Source organism: Rhinoraja longicauda, chromosome 7 (assembly GCF_053455715.1).
Source record: "Rhinoraja longicauda isolate Sanriku21f chromosome 7, sRhiLon1.1, whole genome shotgun sequence".
Taxonomy (NCBI): Eukaryota; Metazoa; Chordata; class Chondrichthyes; order Rajiformes; family Arhynchobatidae; genus Rhinoraja; species Rhinoraja longicauda.
In genome coordinates this window covers 38,604,053-38,621,853 of record NC_135959.1, presented here as the reverse complement: position 1 = coordinate 38,621,853, position 17,801 = coordinate 38,604,053, and the positions used below count along the sequence as shown (strand labels likewise).

General features: G+C 39.4%; 1 protein-coding gene across 3 annotated transcripts in view; it reads right to left on the bottom strand.

The window, feature by feature from the left end:
- gpc5a (glypican 5a) overlaps positions 1–17,801 on the bottom strand; it is a 487,024-nt gene that overhangs the window by 76,187 nt on the left and 393,036 nt on the right. Inside the window, exon 8 of one of the 3 annotated variants that reach the window (XM_078402330.1) lies at positions 2,536–2,593. The exons of the other annotated variants lie outside the window; for them this stretch is intronic. Coding sequence (XP_078258456.1) covers positions 2,592–2,593 — 2 coding nt within the window. The 3' untranslated portion in view covers positions 2,536–2,591. Of the gene's footprint in view, positions 1–2,535; positions 2,594–17,801 lie in introns of those variants that run through there. 3 annotated transcript variants of the gene reach the window in all.

Below are 17,801 nucleotides of genomic sequence, written 5' to 3'. Positions count from 1 at the left end.
ATTGAGCGAAACTTCATGTTTTGATCTAAACCTGTATGTGGGTTGAGTTGATTGCTTTTATTACGAAGGTTTTAGATCATGTGCTGATCGGTGTTGTGCATTGTTTTTTAGGCATTTTAAGTTCATGTTTTAGCCTTCTAATGAATTAATAATTGGCTGCATAGACAACTAACTGGGTGTGGTTGGCAGCATTCTCTGCTTCTTACTCTTCTCATCATTTTCTGTGCCCTTTTGTGTGTCTTGGCAGCTGGGTACTTTAATCAAGGATACACAAAAATAATAATTTTAATTACCAAAAAATGAACACAAAGTAATTCAGCGGGTCAGCCAGAATCTCTATAGGATATGGATAGCTGATGTTTTGGGTCAGTTCCCTTCTTCATCTAGAATACCTTGCCTAATTTGTACTGCAAAAAGTGACTGATCGGTAAATTAAACTAAAACTTTGTTTTGTCATGCTGGCATTCTGTTGGTGGCAAGCATCTTGCACTATTTTAATTTTGAATTTAGAGGTCATGTTAGGGAGCTCACATTTCCCAGTTAAGCAGTTTCCCAGTTATTTTTTCAATGGCATGTAAAATAATATAAACAAAACAACTATAGAAGCACCAGCAGTAATGTGTGGAATCCTATATCTATATTTACTGTGCAGCTGCAGTTTCATGGAATTAAATTGCTTTCTTTTGTTGAAGGAAGTGGCATTAGGAGCAGGAATATGTATGTGTCGGCAGCAACCCACTTTGGGGATTTCAAACAGATTACAACATTCTCTCACAATGCTGTCGTTTATAATGGAAAAGATAGATCATTGCTTATGAGAGTTAACAGATGTGTCTGTAGTTGTTTAGATGTACATGATGGAATAGAAATTCAAGATATAGTCACTTTGATGGCCACTAACATAGAAGGGAATTCATTCTTAAGTTGATCTGTTGAAATGAACACTGTTATGTCGTGGCTGTGTGGAGCTGTCATCTCCATGTGTAGATATCCTCAGAGATAGTTAGATGTAATGCCCTGCCTTTTATACATAAGTAATCTGATATGCACTGCTCCCCTTTCAAGATTAGCCTGCAATCATACCTGTCTACTATATTGTGTCTGATCTCTTCTTTATTCTCCCGAATCTGTATAAAAAAGAAACATTTTGATCGAAGCCGAAAGAGCTTTTTTAGACAGAACATAATGATAAACCCTTGAGAAATAGCCCCTATTGAGAAATGCTTACAGCCTTGATGTCTGAATAACTTCCAATCTGTCATCAAGCAAATTTATATATATTTATTAGGAAAGGGCCCATCATGCAGTGTTTGTTTTTCATAAGCATTTGTGTTAAATTTGACGGGCTGACATTGTAAATGCATTATGAAGTTGGTAGATATTTTGCTGTGAAAATTGTTTATTTATCTGAAATTTTATAAGTAGTCAATGCTGGATGAAATGCATTACATGCAAGTCAGTAAAGTATATTCTACAACAGAGAGTGGCACTGAGAGTAAAAAATAGCTCTGTGAATTAAAGATATGCTTCAAAGAATGAATGGCATGGCAGTGAAGATTTGTATACTGAACATTGATAAATTTACTGCATAATATTCAATACACTCAGTATCACTTGGCTCTGTAGTGCATTATGACACACGATACTCTGTTAACATACAACATACATACAAAGATCTTGCTAAAATGTGGAATAGCTTACAGGCAACTGATATAAACCAATGACAATTTAAATAGTGGTTTGACGTAGCAAAAGACATAACACCAACCATAAGCCACTATAGTATATATATGTGCATAGACTAAATGACTTCTACGTAAATGCAGTATAGTTTTAAAATTATCATATTTTTCAAATTCCTCCATAGTATCACCTTTCCATTTCTTTGCAACCTCCACAATCTCAACAATGCTCTGAAATTTTGACACTGTTCAAGTTGGGTTTTTTTCTCAATGGTGCTTTTTATTGTTCCATGTACAAAGTGCAAATGCATAGTGAAATTCTTTACTTACAAACAATCCAGTAGAGTATTGTCATCCCCAATTAGCAAAATGTACAGAAATGGTCTACTGATTCCACGTGCAAGAGGCACCATGTTTTGGTGCCATTTTCAAGTCCAGTCCACACTTTAGGTATTATATGAGCGGTGTCTATTCCAGGCGAACCCGAGGCTGAAGCAGGTCTCCAACCATCACCTTCCTTGGATGTGCGGTCGACCTGCGAACTGATGCCCCTCTCCTCACCCCAGGGTGAGGAGTCTTTGTACCCCAGGGGCTCCTTCCCAAGCCGACCTCAAGGGCACAGTAGTCCTCTACGTAACAGGACCCCTGTTCCCTTCCTCTGCTCCTCGCCTGGTTGCGCCTGTCATCGATGCTGGCTCCATCCTCCCTGTTGTGACCACGGATCGCTCGGCAGGCTCCACCCTTCCAGGCCACGGTCTACCAGGTTTGGCGTTTGGCCCACGGGTGTCCATCCCGGTGGACACACCGAGGGCCGCAGTGTTCTGTGAGCTTCTGCCGCTGTTAGGCGCTCTGGTCTCTTGTCCATTACTGATGGTCATTTATTCAGCTCCATGGCTCCAAGATCCTGGGTTCTTCAACAAATCCACTCATATTTTACTAAAACTATTCTTTAAAACTACAGAGACACAAAAATCTACAGATGCTGAAATCTTGAGCCAAAAAAACCCAAACTGCAATCAGCTCAAGCAGCATCTATGGAGGGAAATGAACAGACACTATTTGGGGTCAGGACCTTGTCTGAAAATCAGTCTGAAGAAAGATCCTGACCTGAAACAATGTCTGCCCATTTCCCTCTGCAAATGCTGCCTCACCCACTGAGCTCCTGCAGAGGATTGTTTTATCCCTGTAAAAAACAGAAAATAACTATAATGCACTGTTCCCTTGTGTGGATCAGTATCAAATTTTGCGTGATGACATATATCTGAAGCACCTTGGGATATTTTACCATGTAAAATATTTACCATGTAAAATATACTGTATAAATGAAGTTATCTTTTTATGACACGGATTGAAATACATTCAAGCAAACACACATATGATCGCACAAATACATAGATCTGACATACAGCAATTCAAACTTGCAGTTCCACCTAATTGGGCACTATGGATTTGTGTGCTGGGCCTGGATTAAGGCACTGGGCTCTGCATGAAGGCAGTTAGATGATACTGCTCAAGCGTAGGCTTCACAGAAAGAAAAACTAATATTGAATTACTTCTGCCAGTGACTTAAATTTCTATGCTAAAAGAAAAACTGTATAAAAAAATACTATTTAAGAACAGAAATTCCTTCTTCGTCTATTTTTATTAAATATTGATTATTTGATATTATGAAGAGCAAGCTCATCTTTAAATAATGTGCAGGGAATGAGGGAATTGCTTGTTAAATAGCATTGGAAATTTAATGTGGCAGAATTACATCGAGAACAAATGAATGCCAAATAACTTTGGTTACTTTATATCACATCACAACTACATTCATCTGGGATTCAACCACCTAATTCAGAATGAAGATACAATATACTCTGGTTTTCAGTTGCAACAGCTGTGACGGCTGCAGATTAAAATTTACAGGATACTTGTGAGATTTATGGTCACTTGCTGATGAAGATGCTGCCACACTGAAGTCATGCAACAGCAGTAATGCTGGCGACATATAGACATAGTGCACTCTCTGAAGTTTTTTATTTCAGCGTGTTTTCCCAAAAATATTGGCCTGGAAAAATCATTTGTACAATGCACAGTGGCACAACTGGTAGAGCTGCTGCCTCACGGAGCCGGAGATCCGGGTTTGATTCTGACCTCGGGTGCTATCTGCTATCTGAGTTTGCATGTTCTCCTTGTGCTGCATGGGTTTCTCCCAGATGCTCCAGTTTCCTCCCACATTCCAGAGACATGTGTGTCTGTAAGTTAATTAGCCTTTGTCAAATTGCCCCTAGTGTGTAGGGAGTGGATGAGAAAGGGAAATTGTAACATAGAATTAGTGGGAATGGGTAATCAATGATCAGCGTGGACTTGGTGGGCTGAAGGGCCTGTTTCCATGCTGTATCTCTAAAAATAAAAAATAAAAATAAAACACAAAAGATAAATCATCAGTTACCCACTGTCTTAGTCTAACATGACAAACAGCTATAGCATTGTCATTTAGAAAAAAACTAGTTGGTGAAATGACTCTCCCAACACTTGAGTAAAATATGTGAGTTGAATGCATTCATTTAGAAATTTTCGTGATACCTGATTTAACTCTTAGTCTGAAGAAACGTCCCAACATGCCACCCATTCATGTTCTCCAGAAATTCATGTTCATAAGTTCATAAGTTCTAGCAGCAGAATAAGGCCATTCAGCCCATCAAGTTTACTCCACCATTCAATCATAGCTGATTATCTTTCCCTCAACCCCATTCTCCTTCCTTCTCCCCATAACTGCTGACACGTGTACTAATCAAGAATCTATCAATCTCCGCCTTAAAAATATTCATTGACTTGTCCTCTACAGCCACCTGTGGCAATGAATTCCACACCCTCTGACTAAAGAAATTCCTTCACATCTCCTTTCTAAAGGTATGTCCTTTTATTCTGAGGCCAGGGCCTCTAGTCCTGGACTCTCCCACTAGTGGAAAGATCCTCTCCACATTCACTCTATCATATCATATCATATCATATATATCATATCATATATATACAGCGCGGAAACAGGCCTTTTCGGCCCACCAAGTCCGCGCCGCCCAGCGATCCCCATACATTAACATTATCCTACACCCACTAGGGACAATTTTTACATTTACCCAGCCAATTAACCTACATACCTAGGTTATACCTATCTAGGCTTTTCACTATTTGGTAAGTTTCAATAAGGTGCCTCCTTCATCCTTCTGAACTGCAGCGAGTACAGGCCCATTACCTTTAAACACTCAACATATGTTAACCCTATCATTGCTGAGATCATTCTCATAAACCTCCTCTGGACCCTCTCCGATGCCAGCACATCCTTCCTCAGATATGGGGCCCAAAACTGCTCACAAAACTCCAAATGTAGTCTGACCAGTGCCTTATAGAGCCTCAGCATTACATCCCTGTTTTGGTATTGCATCCCTATCAAAATAAATGCCAGCAATACATTTGCCTACAATTCACTACAGCTATCCTGTTGCTTTTACATTTTTCCATGCTCTGCCTACGTATCTGTTCCTCTATCTGAAGGCTAATGGAAGGCCTTTTGTATAATCCCATAATAATGATTACATGTCTCTTATTCATGAGCTCTAGCTATATTGCTTCAGTGGATTACCTCTCGAAAATGTCTCTCTAAGGTCGACTATGGCATTCTCCTTGATCAGTAGTGCAGCTCCTCCATTTCCTTTACATCCCTTTCCATCACATTGGAACGTTGAGCTTCGAGCCCTGAACCTCTCACAAGCAAGTCTCTCCAATGGTTATATTATACTTCCATGCACGAATCAAAGCTCTAAATTCATCTGCCTAACCGTTAATATTCCTTGCATTGAAATAAACACACTTCAGCCTATCAGTCTTGCTGGTTAATTCCCGGAATGGCGGGACTGTCATATGTTGAAAGACTGGAGCGACTAGGCGTGTATACACTGGAATTTAGAAGGATGAGAGGGGATCTTATCGAAACGTATAAGATTATTAAGGGGTTGGACACATTTAGAGGCAGGAAACATGTTCCCAATGTTGGGGGAGTCCAGAACCAGGGGCCACAGTTTAAGAATAACGGGTAGGCCATTTAGAACAGAGATGAGGAAAAACTTTTTCAGTCAGAGAGTTGTGAATCTGTGGAATTCTCTGCCTCAGAGGGCAGTGGAGGCCAATTCTCTGAATACATTCAAGAGAGCGCTAGATAGAGCTCAGGATAGCGGAGTCAGGGGGTATGGGGAGAAAGCAGGAACGGGGTACTGAGTGAGAATGATCAGCCATGATCACATTGAATGGTGGTGCTGGCTCGAAGGGCCGAATGGCCTACTCCTGCACCTATTGTCTATTGTCTATTGTATTCATGAACCAGGGATAGGAAGGGAGTTTCAGAGCTCGGGGTCCAGGCAACTGAAGGTGGAGAGAGAGAGGCCAGGAAGGGTAGAGAAGGAGTTCCAGAGCTCAGAGCCCAGGCAAATTAAAGTCAATGCTGCCTAGCCCGCTGAGGCACCACTGCACTTTGTGACTTTTATCAAAACTCTAGCCCCATTGTTTTACATAATATTTTCTGTTTATTGAAAGGGGAATGTTTGGCATAAAATATATTGTCACCTGCAAGTTTACATCACAGTCACACACAGGGATATATGTGTCACATACTCCTGACATTCTGCAAAGCTTACTGGCTAGAAATTGCCCAGAATAATCCTGACTTCAGCAGGTAGAGTTAAATAACTAAGCAACTAATCTTAAAACCACTTGAAACTTTCTTCTTAACATATCACTTAAACCCCAAAACTACTATCAGAATGATACTCAGTGTTCACATTCACTAACAGTGCGATCTTAAAACTAGTGGTAGTCGATAGGCAAATCATTGTACTTTGCGCCTAATTTTCCCATCTTCTCAGGTCACAAATAAAGAAATTCAGGTGGATATATAATGAGATTGTTGGTCCATGTCCTTCCACCAAACAGAACGTCAATATATTGTTGAAAGTTTAAAGTAATCAGATCAAATATTTCATTACAATTTTTCTGCTTTCTGTCTGTGCTCATAAACAAACAAAAAATTATATATCACCACTATGATTTGTATCAAAATATATTATTATATATCATCACCATCTGCCAAAACTGTAGAAATGGACAGAGAAATGGCAGATGGAGTTTAATCCAATCAAGTGTGAGGTGCTAGGAGGCTGCAGAGTGACTTGGATAGATTAGGCGAGTGGGCAAATGCATGGCAGATGCAATATAATGTAGATAAATGTGTGGTTATCCACTTTGGCGGCAAGAACAGGAAAGCAGAGTATTACCTGAATGGTGACCGATTAGGAGAAGGGGAGATGCAACGTGACCTGGGTGTCATGGTGCACCAGTCATTGAAAGCAAGCGTGCAGGTGCAGCAGGCAGTGAAGAAAGCGAATGGTATGTTGGCATTCATAGCAAGAGGATTTGAGTTTAGGAGCAGGGAGGTTCTACTGCAGTTGTACAGGGCATTGGTGAGACCGCACCTGGAGTATTGTGTGCAGTTTTGGTCTCCTAATCTGAGGAAAGACGTTCTTGCCTTAGAGGGAGTACAGAGAAGGTTCACCAGATTGATCCCTGGGATGGCGGGACTTTCATATGAAGAAAGACTGGATAGACTAGGCTTGTACTCGCTGGAATTTAGAAGACTGAGGGAGGATCTTATAGAAACATATAAAATTCTTAAGGGGTTGGATAGGCTAGATGCAGGAAGATTGTTCCCGATGTTGGGGGAGTCCAGAACCAGGGGTCACAGCTTAAGGATAAGGGGGAAGTCTTTTAGGACCGAGATGAGAAAACATTTCTTCACACAGAGAGTGGTGAGTCTGTGGAATTCTCTGCCACAGAAGGTAGTTGAGGCCAGTTCATTGGCTATATTTAAGAGGGAGTTAGATGTGGCCCATGTGGCTAAAGGGATCAGGGGGTATGGAGAGAAGGCAGGTACAGGTTACTGAGCTGGATGATCAGCCATGATCATATTGAATGGCGGTGCAGGCTCGAAGGGCCGAATGGCCTACTCCTGCACCTATTTTCTATGTTTCTATGTTTCTATGTGTTACACATTGCTACATTTGAATGTAATAATGGGATGTTACATTCCCCTTCGAATGTAAGGGGGAAGTATACCGTTAATGGTAAGACTCTTAACAGCATTGACATACAAAGCGATCTTGGGGTCCGTCCATCGTATCTTGAAAATGGCAGTAAAACACAAATTAAAGTGGTAAAGAAGGCTTATGGTCTGCTTGCCTTCAACAGTCAAGGCACGGAGTGTAACAGTCAGGATGTCATGTTGCAGTTTTATAAAACTTTGGTTTTGTCTATTGTCTATTGTTATGTAGAATTTAGAGTATTGTATGCTGTTTTGATTGCCCCATTGCAGCAAGAAATAAAAAGAGATCACAAATGGCTTTAGAGAGGGTGCAGAAGAAACTTACCAGAAACAGCCCAGATTAGAGGGTATTAGCGATAAAAAGAGGTTGGACAAACTTGGATTATTTTCTCTAGAGCATCAGAAGTTGAGTTGTGAGCTGATAGAAGAATAGAAAATTATAAGAGGAATAGATATGGTACATCGTCAGAACCTTTTTTTCAGGGTGGAGATGTCAAAGAATAGAGGGCGAGACTTTGAGGTCAGAGGGAAAAAGTTTAATGAAGATGTGACAGGCAAGACTTTTACACAGAGAATGCTGGTTGCCAGGAGCTTCAGGGGTAACGGTGGAAGCAGATACAACAATGCCATTTAATAGGGTGTTAGATAAGTGGATGGAACTGTTGGGAATGGTGTGATACGGATCATGTGCGGGCATAGGAGATTAATTATCATCTTGTCTCACGTAGCCATTTTCTGCCAAAGGGCCTGCGCCAATGTTGTATTTTTCTATGTATATGTTCTATAGGTCAATTAATGAAATAAAAGAAGCATCTAAAATATTGATTTAGCCAAATTGCTTTTGAATTGGTCTTCACAGGAAGATGAAATTCATTGTTATCATATAGCACCACAGGCTGTGGTAAAGAAAAGAGATATAAGAAATAAATACCCTATCCAGAGATTAGTGCATCAGATATGGAAAGAAAGGAACTGTAAGCTATACATCCTCTTGTGAGTTTTTGAGTGAAGCGTTAAGTATACAGAGTAATACCTGGAAATGCAGGGAGTTCTAACAGGTAAATCGGTTTATTCATAATTCCAAGTATGTGCACGTGCATGTAAATACATACATGATTAAATATCTCACACAGTAAAGTCACTGTTATTTTCCCCTAAAAGAAAAAAATGAATTAAAATACTGTACTTGAACAATATTTAGAAATTTAACTAACGAACTGGGTTTCAAATTCGCTTCTGGCTTTTTAACTGCAGCACGGTTGTTTATGTTAATCTTGGAGACTAAACAGATGTTGTTGATGTGGTATCTATCTCTGGAGATTGAAGGGTATCACTTGGCTCTCTTCCAGTCGTGATCTCGATCAAAACTTCTTCAACTGAGGTTAGAGGGATCAGAGTCATTTCACAAGTATAATCAAATCACAGAATTCTTCACTACTTTCTTGTTATCTGATGCTGAGAACAAATGGTCTATGGTAATGTCTTGATTCTCACCAAGTGTGAGATTATTACAAGATCATTGCTAGAATTAAATATTTCCAGAGTCTCTGGGAAAGTGCTTCTTCTTATCTCAATCTACCAGAAAGATCCAGGACATGCACTGACACTTGCTTTTTCAGCTGTCTTTTTTCTACTTTCTTTCCACATTCAGCACAACTAGAGTGGGATGTGTGCCAAGTCTTCTATAATTATTTCCACAAGAGTACTTCCTGTAGTGGAATATGACATCAGTCTATGTCTCTGAAGAAACTGTCAATTGATGCTTTACAGTGATACCTGACCTCCTTCTTCTTCAGAGCCTCTTTCACTAGCTGTATCGATTGCTCAGTTTCTCTATTTAAAACTGAATAGCAGGAATATGTGAAATGTGATCCATTTTTATTTCAAAAACAATTCAAATTGGTCAAAAGAAATGACCAATGTCTGGTACAATCGTGTCACGAACATCATGGGTCACAAAACTAGATGTGACCTCTTCAACCTCACATTTTGTGGAGATACGAGTTCTTCAATACCACATTTTATGATGATGTTGAGTTGTAAGCTAAAAAAATGGAATACGAGGTGCTGTCCCTGTAGTTTGCATATGGACTCACTTTGGCAATGGAAGAGATATGGGCAGCACTGCTGTTTTAGGTTCTTATACTGCATACAAATGCACAATGATAGACACAACACAAATAATTGAAAATGCCACACATTGACATTTTTATTATATTTACAATGGGGGGCAAAATTCATGGAATAATGAATGTTTGAAATTTTGTGACACAAAAGGAGGCTATTTAATCCACCATGTTTCTGCTTGTTGAAAAAGTGCTGCCCAAACTAATTCCACCTTCCAGCTCTAGGTTCATGGATCTGCAGACCACACCCTTCAAATATACTTCTAAGTGCTATCTAAATGTGCCAAAGGTTGCATATCTACCAGCTTTCAGAGGAGTTCCAGACTCCACCATGCTCATGATGATTAATCTCCTTTAGAAGAGACAGGGTACATGATTAATCCATAACTTTTGACAGTGATGCCACAAGAACACCAACTTTCTGCCAACTGCTTCTTTCAATAACATCAGTATCTAGACTGTCCTAACTACTAATTTTATTTTTTAAGAGAATCAGCGATGGATTAGTGGAACAAGGATATGGAAATAATTTGGGAAGGTACTTCTTGTTCAAGGTAGACAAGATGTAAAGCAGTCAGCACCCCTTAAACACAAAATACATTCTACCTGCAACTGTCACTTGGCAGTTATGAAGCTCAGAGAAACAAAAGACTGCAGATAGTGGAATATGAAACAACAACTATCTCCAGTATATTCTAAGCTGTTATAAAAGAAACTCACCTGAGAGGCATTGTAGAATGTCACAGTTTATGACGGAGCAGGTTCAAAGCTTTCAGAGACTGAGAGCTCACCTCCTTATCACCCCAATGCCAGTCTACCATCATTATCAATGATTTGTACTTTTACACAGAGGATTGTTGAAACGTGGAATTTTTTGTTACAAGGAGGAGCAGAAGAGGGAAAAGTGAACAAAAACATTAAGCAGAGGTAAAGTAAATGTGAGAAGAGAGCAAGGAGTAGATTTGTACAGGGCCCTAGTGAGACACCTGGAGTACTGTGTGCAGTTTTGGTCTCCAAATTTGAGGAAGGATATTATTGTTATTGAGGGCGTGCAGCGAAGGTTCACTAGGTTAATTCCCGGAATGGCGGGACTGTCATATGTTGAAAGACTGGAGCGACTAGGCTTGTATACACTGGAATTTAAAAGGATGAGAGGAGATCTTATCGAAACGTATAAGATTATTAAGGGGTTGGACACGTTAGAGGCAGGAAACATGTTCCCAATGTTGGGGGAGTCCAGAACAAGGGGCCACAGTTTAAGAATAAGGGGTAGGCCATTTAGAACTGAGATGAGTAAAAACTTTTTCAGTCAGAGAGTTGTGAATCTGTGGAATTCTCTGCCTCAGAAGGCAGTGGAGGCCAATTCTCTGAATGCATTCAAGAGAGAGCTAGATAGAGCTCTTAAGGATAGCGGAGGCAGGGGGTATGGGGAAAAGGCAGGAATGGGGTACTGATTGAGAATGATCAGCCATGATCACATTGAATGTCGGTGCTGGCTCGAAGGGCCGAATGGCCTCCTCCTGCACCTATTGTCTATTGCCTTTGGTTTGCTCCAACGTAAATCTGGTACATTGATAATGGCCAAAAAACAGAAACATACAAAATAGCAGGTAGTTCTTTTCAGGTTGGGACCCCTTTTCAGACTGATTCAGTCTGAAGAACGTCCTGACCCAAAATGTCACCTGTTCACGGTTCTCCAGAAATACTGCCTGCCCCATTGACTTACTTCAGCACTTTGTGTCTTTTTTTGTAAACCAGCAGTTCCTTGTATCCGAATTCAGTGCCCTGTTTCTCCTTTCTCCCAATATTCCTCAATCTAATTAGCCTTAAAAATGATAAATTTGAGTATATTTGGCTTCAACTACTTTCTGTGGTAGAAAAAAAACGATCTTCACCACTCTCTAGGAGATCTTTTCCTCAGCTTAGATTTTGACCCAAGGTTCTAATCTCCTTGGACATCAGAAGCATTCTTCCTGCATTCCTTCTGATGCAGGGTATCGACCCAATTCATTGACTATCCCTCTGTCTCCACAGATGCCGCCTGACCTGCTGAGTTCCTACAACAGTTTGTTTTTTGCTCCAGATTACAACTGCAGTCCCTTATCTAGATCCTTCCTGATCTAGTTCTGTAAAATTATAGATATATCTTTTTCTTGTAAATTCTTTTTCTTGTAATCTCTTGACAATCTCTTCATACAATAATATTCCATCCCTGGAATTAGTCAAATGACCCTTCATAACAAGAATCTCTGCACCCAGATAATGAAACCAAAAGAGACCAAAACTGCACACATTACTCAAGATTGATCTTACCAAGGGCTGCAGTGCAGCAAGTTGTCCCTACTTCTGCACTCAAGTCGCCTTGCTATGAAGCCTTGTTAATTGCCTGCTACAACTGCATGTTTATTGATATTGGCATCGGTTTATTATTATCATGTGTACCAAGATAAAATGAAAAACTTTGCTTTGCGTGTTATCGAGGCAAATCATACAAAACATGAGAACATCAGATCATGCAAAAGAGATAATAAACAAATTAATGTCCACTCAGCTCATGATCTACCTTCCTGTTATTGGTACCAAAGAGCATAACTTCGCATTTATCCACATTATACTGCATGTGTTCTGACTTGCCCACTCACTCCCTCAATGCTCACACATCTGCCTACCTTTATGCTTTCTGCAAACTTGAAGATATTATATTTAATTCCCTTATCCAAATCATTAGTATACATCATGAATGGTTTGTGTCACAGCCTCCTTTATCGCTCTATTGATGTGATGGCACTTTCAGTGAGCTATGGACTTGATCCATAGTCTGGTCTGAAGAAGGGTCTCGACCCGAAGCGTCATCCATTCCTTCTCTCCTAGATGCTGCCTGACCTACTGAGTTACTCCAGCATTTTGTGATACCTTCGATTTGTACCAGCGTCTGCAGTTATTTTCCTATGGACTTGATCTATGTCAGTATCTTTTCCTCAATCAAATGTGCTTTCATTTTATATGCTAATATCTAACATGAGACCTTATCAAAAGAAATTTGAAAGTCTATCTCTCTCTCCCACCACCTTCTCAATTGGGATGAGGTCTCATTGTAAATATGTTATTCTGAAAAGTTAGCTGTCGATATATTGAATATGTTAAAGTTAAGTAGGTAATTATATCCATTGAAACTGTACTTGTTTATTGATATCTTTGTATTTTAAAAGTATAAAACCTCACTCTACTGCAGTGTCAAGGAAGGGAAAAGAGAGGAAAAATAGATTCTCCAGAAGACCTTCTTGAGCTGAATAAAATATGAGCTTCAGTTTTCAGTGGCCTATTCACAGCCACAACACAATTCATTACAAAATTGTGGAGGTATGGTTTGAGTGATTTTGTGTGTTTTCTAACTTATGGACAAAATTGACTTGTGAACATCTGTAAAAATGGGACCTGTTCATAACCCAGGGAGTGCCTCTAAATCCATCAGGTCACCCCACCCAGCCTCCTTCCAGAGAAAAAAAATACATCTCCTTTCTGTCCTCATGACTTTATTCATCCAATCCAAACAACATCCTGGTGAATTTCCTCTGCCCTCTGTCTGGTGCAATCATATCTTCCGACAGTGTGACAATCAGAGCTGCACATAACCCTCCCAGTGCAATCTAACCAGTGTTTTGTCAAATCGCAACAGAACGTCCCAACTCTTTATCCTATGCCCCAAGCTATGAATGCAAACATACTCTATGTCTTCTGCACCACCCTATCAAACAAATGTTGTCACCTTCTGGGAACGACGGACGTAAAACCCTAGGTCTCTCTGTTCATGAACTTACCAAACTGCCATTTGCACTGTATGTCCTATCCCTATTTGGCTTCTCAAAATGCATCAGTTTGCATTTGTCAGGATCAAATTCCATCTCCCATTGCTCCACTCAACTTTCCATCTGAGTTATATCCTGCTGTAGCCTTCATTCTTTCCTATCAACAGCATCATTAATTTTTGTGTCATATTTACTGATTCTCATCCAAATAATTAATATGTCATGTGATATGAGCAGAATTAGGCCATTCGGCCCATCAACTCTACTCCACCATTCCATCATGGCTGATCTAATATATATCTAATATATATATAACAACAATAAAAGTCCCAGCAATGATCCTTGCGGTACCACACTGGTCACAGACTTCCAATCAGAAAAGCATCCTTCCATTCCTACTCTGCTATTACCAAGGCTACACTCTTATTTATTTTCCTTGGGCAATATGTAACACAATATGATTTCCCATTTAGTCACTATATCAAGCCCTTGTTCGAAACTTTAAAATCACAATTTTAGAGGAAGGATTAATGTTTAATAACCAAAAATACAACATTATAAATTCTGAATAAATAATTCAGTATCAGAAGACAGAGAGCTATACATAAACAGAGATGGGCAAGAGTACATGCAAGGATGTAAATAATGCTTTTTCTAATCAGAATTAGTAATGGGCATGCTAAGTCTGAAAATATATTCTGCTAAATTTGAAGGAGTCTGGATCAATAAAATTGCATGCTTCAGGGACTGGTCCCATGGTAACCATAGAACTCTTTTGAGATGATATTACAGTAGTATATGCTATTGATTGACATATTTATTGAATTGAGATGCAAAATCAGTGACCTGATGGTTTCATTGTTTCCATTGTTTCATATTTATTTTTATTTTTCAAGAATTATTAAATATTAATTGAGAATCCTATAAAATAGCAAGCACAGCAGCAAATGTAACATAACCTTTTTGCTACTTCTAACCTAGTCTGGTGTAAATTGAATCTTTCTAAGTTTTCTGCTGTTTTGATATCAAAGTTTCTGAGAGATACTGAAATAATGACCTGGGCTGCTTGATGTTGCGAAGATCAATGATTTCTTAAGTGTGAATTTGCCTCAACTATAAATTCATTTTATATTGGTAATTGGACTTGATGTTAAATACTTTACTTGAGAATGATGTGTTCATCTCATCAAAATATTAATCCAATGGGCATTCTCCACAATGTAAGCCTTTGATTTTGGATGTATATATTTAATTTTCCACCCACAAAGAAATAAAATGATTAAGAGTTCTGCATACCGTAAACATACCAGAGGTTTTAACTTTCTTTTTCACGTGTTATCATATGTATAAATGCTAATATAGTCATAAAATCATAATAAAACCAAATATCCTGATAAATACATGAGATTTGCAGGACACTTTGTAATGACACGAGACGAGAGTTGGGGAGTGCAAGTTTCTAATTGTGAAATTCTCAATGACTTCATCATGCAGGCAACAGATCAATTCTACATCTTAAACTACAGTAAACAAATAATTCAAGTTTATAATTTACTTGACAATGATTTACAATTACTCACAGCAACCTCTCACAAACAGCAACATGATAATAGAGAAATAGCTACTCTTTTCATATACTAAATGGAGCACACCAGAAATAAACCCACTGCTCTTCATTAAGATAGTGTAATGAAATCCTTTACATAAACCTGCAAGGGCAAATCGGGCAACATTTCTTTGGTACTGCATTGAAGCAGTGACCTGGTCAGCTTAAAACTCTTAAATCTGATCTTTAAACTTGTTGCATTACAGTTCTCAAGACTCAAAACTGAATTCCACAACTTCATTCTATCACAGATATTCCCTTTATTCTCTCCAACCCTCCCTTATGTCCAACCTGAAACAAGGTTGATTTCAAACTTTACTTAGTTCTGATAAATATCACAAACCAGTTTGTCTCATCATGAATGCCATCAATAGATACCAATTAACCAAGATGGAAAAGAGAAGAAATAACAATATACAGAGAGTAACTACGAAGTGGAACTTGTCACCACTGAAAGGATTGGGAGAAAAAAGTGAAGATGAGTTTGCATTGCAAAAGGGACCAGAAATTTTCTTTTGACCTTCTTCAACATGGCGGCTGGACAAATGCTCCAACTATTCTACTAGTTATTCCACTGTGGTCAGCTGTCAGTTTTGGTTAATTAAATTCCACTTGCATGGTGTACATATTTGTTTGTTTCTTACTGCTCTGTTAACTAATATGTAAACTGCACTTAGCAGTAACAAAAACTGAAAACCCTGGAAATGCTCAGTTGGTCAGGTGACATTTGTGAAGAAATAATCAGATTCGATGTTTGAGATCGATTCGGTTCTCTATGAACCTGAAATATTAACTCTGTTTCGCTCTCACACACACATATTGCTTTACTCTATAAGGAGAGAGAGATATAGAGGATAGGGGTTTAGCCCTTTGTGCTACACTGACCATCAACCACCCATTTATTTAATCTTACATTAATCCTATTTTTTTATTCTCCCCATATTCTCACCATTTCCACCCAAATTCTTCAATACTTTTACACTATGGGTAATATACAGTGGCCAATTAATCTCAAGACGTGTAGATCTTTGAGATGTGGGAGGAAATTAGAGCTGTTGGAGAATGCACATAGTCAAATTCACAGAGAATATGTAAACTACATGCTCATAGAACACAAGCTCAAGACTGAACCCAGGTCCCTAACACTGTGAGGCAGCAGCACCATGGCGCAGCGGCACCGTGGCTCAGCAGTAGAGACCCGGGTTCGATCCTAACTATGGGTGCTGTCTGAACAGAGTTTGTACGTTCTCCATAGGTTTTCCTGGAGTGCTCCAGTTTCCTCCCACACTCCAAAGACGTACAGGTTTGCAGGTTAATTGGCTTCGGTAAAAATTGTAAATTGTCCCTAGTGTTTAGAATAGTGCTTGTGTACGGGGATCACTGGTCGGTGCGGACTAGGTGGGCCAAAGGGCGGGTTTCCCTGCTGCATCTCTAAATTAAACTAAACTATTAACTGTGCTGCTGCACTACTCTGTTGTATCTTTTCAGCATTCTCTGTTTTTAATTCAGATTTCCAGGATCCACAGTATTTTGCTTTTGTATTTTTGCCAAGGAGTTGAATTTCCCCTAATTTAATGTCAAATCAGGTTTATGGAAAATAAAAGACTTTGATACATGCTCATTTTAAAAGAGTGCTTTTGTTGATGTTTTACCTATTAAATGTGGTAGAACAGAACCTGTGCATTCACAGTTGGCAGCTATTTGGCAAGTGAACAACTGTTACATCATGTGCTCACTGTTTGCTGGAGAGCAGATTCATATTGTTTAAGTTCTTCTGCCATGGCAACCACACAGGTTGCTATGAAGATGAAGGAAACCTGAAGCAGGGTTGAAGTGGGGCAGGAAAACAAATGGTCAGTGGGGAATTGTGCTCTGGTGTCCCGAGAGGCAACAAATACCATGGAAGTAGGAAGCAGGTTGGTTGTAGTGCATGCACCTGCAATCAAAATGAGCACAGGTCACACAATCTTGCATTGATATGATCCATGTATAATTGATTTGATCATTGGCAATAACATACGCACTCAATTACAGGAGAACATTTGTTTCCAAAAAAAATCTCTGATTCATGACACACTGCATATTGAGATTGCAAGGTCCTTGATGAAGATCTTTGTATCCTATGCCATCCTAGCCATGGGTGAGGTCTTGGAGAACTGGAGAATAGCCAAAGTTGTTGCATTGTTTAAAAGGGAAGTGGAGATAATACAGGAAATTAAATAGATGAGTGAATGAAGCTATTGAAGAGGATTCTTCAGGATAGGCTTTACTGGCATTTGGAAGAGAATGGATAATTAGGAACAGACAGACAGCATGGCTTTATCTTGACAGGGCATGTCTTATGAACCTATCAGCCTTATGAATCTCACTCTCCCTCTCACTTCAATATATTGGCTATCCTCCTGGTCCCGATGCAGGCACTTCACCAGAAATGCTGCCAAACCTTTG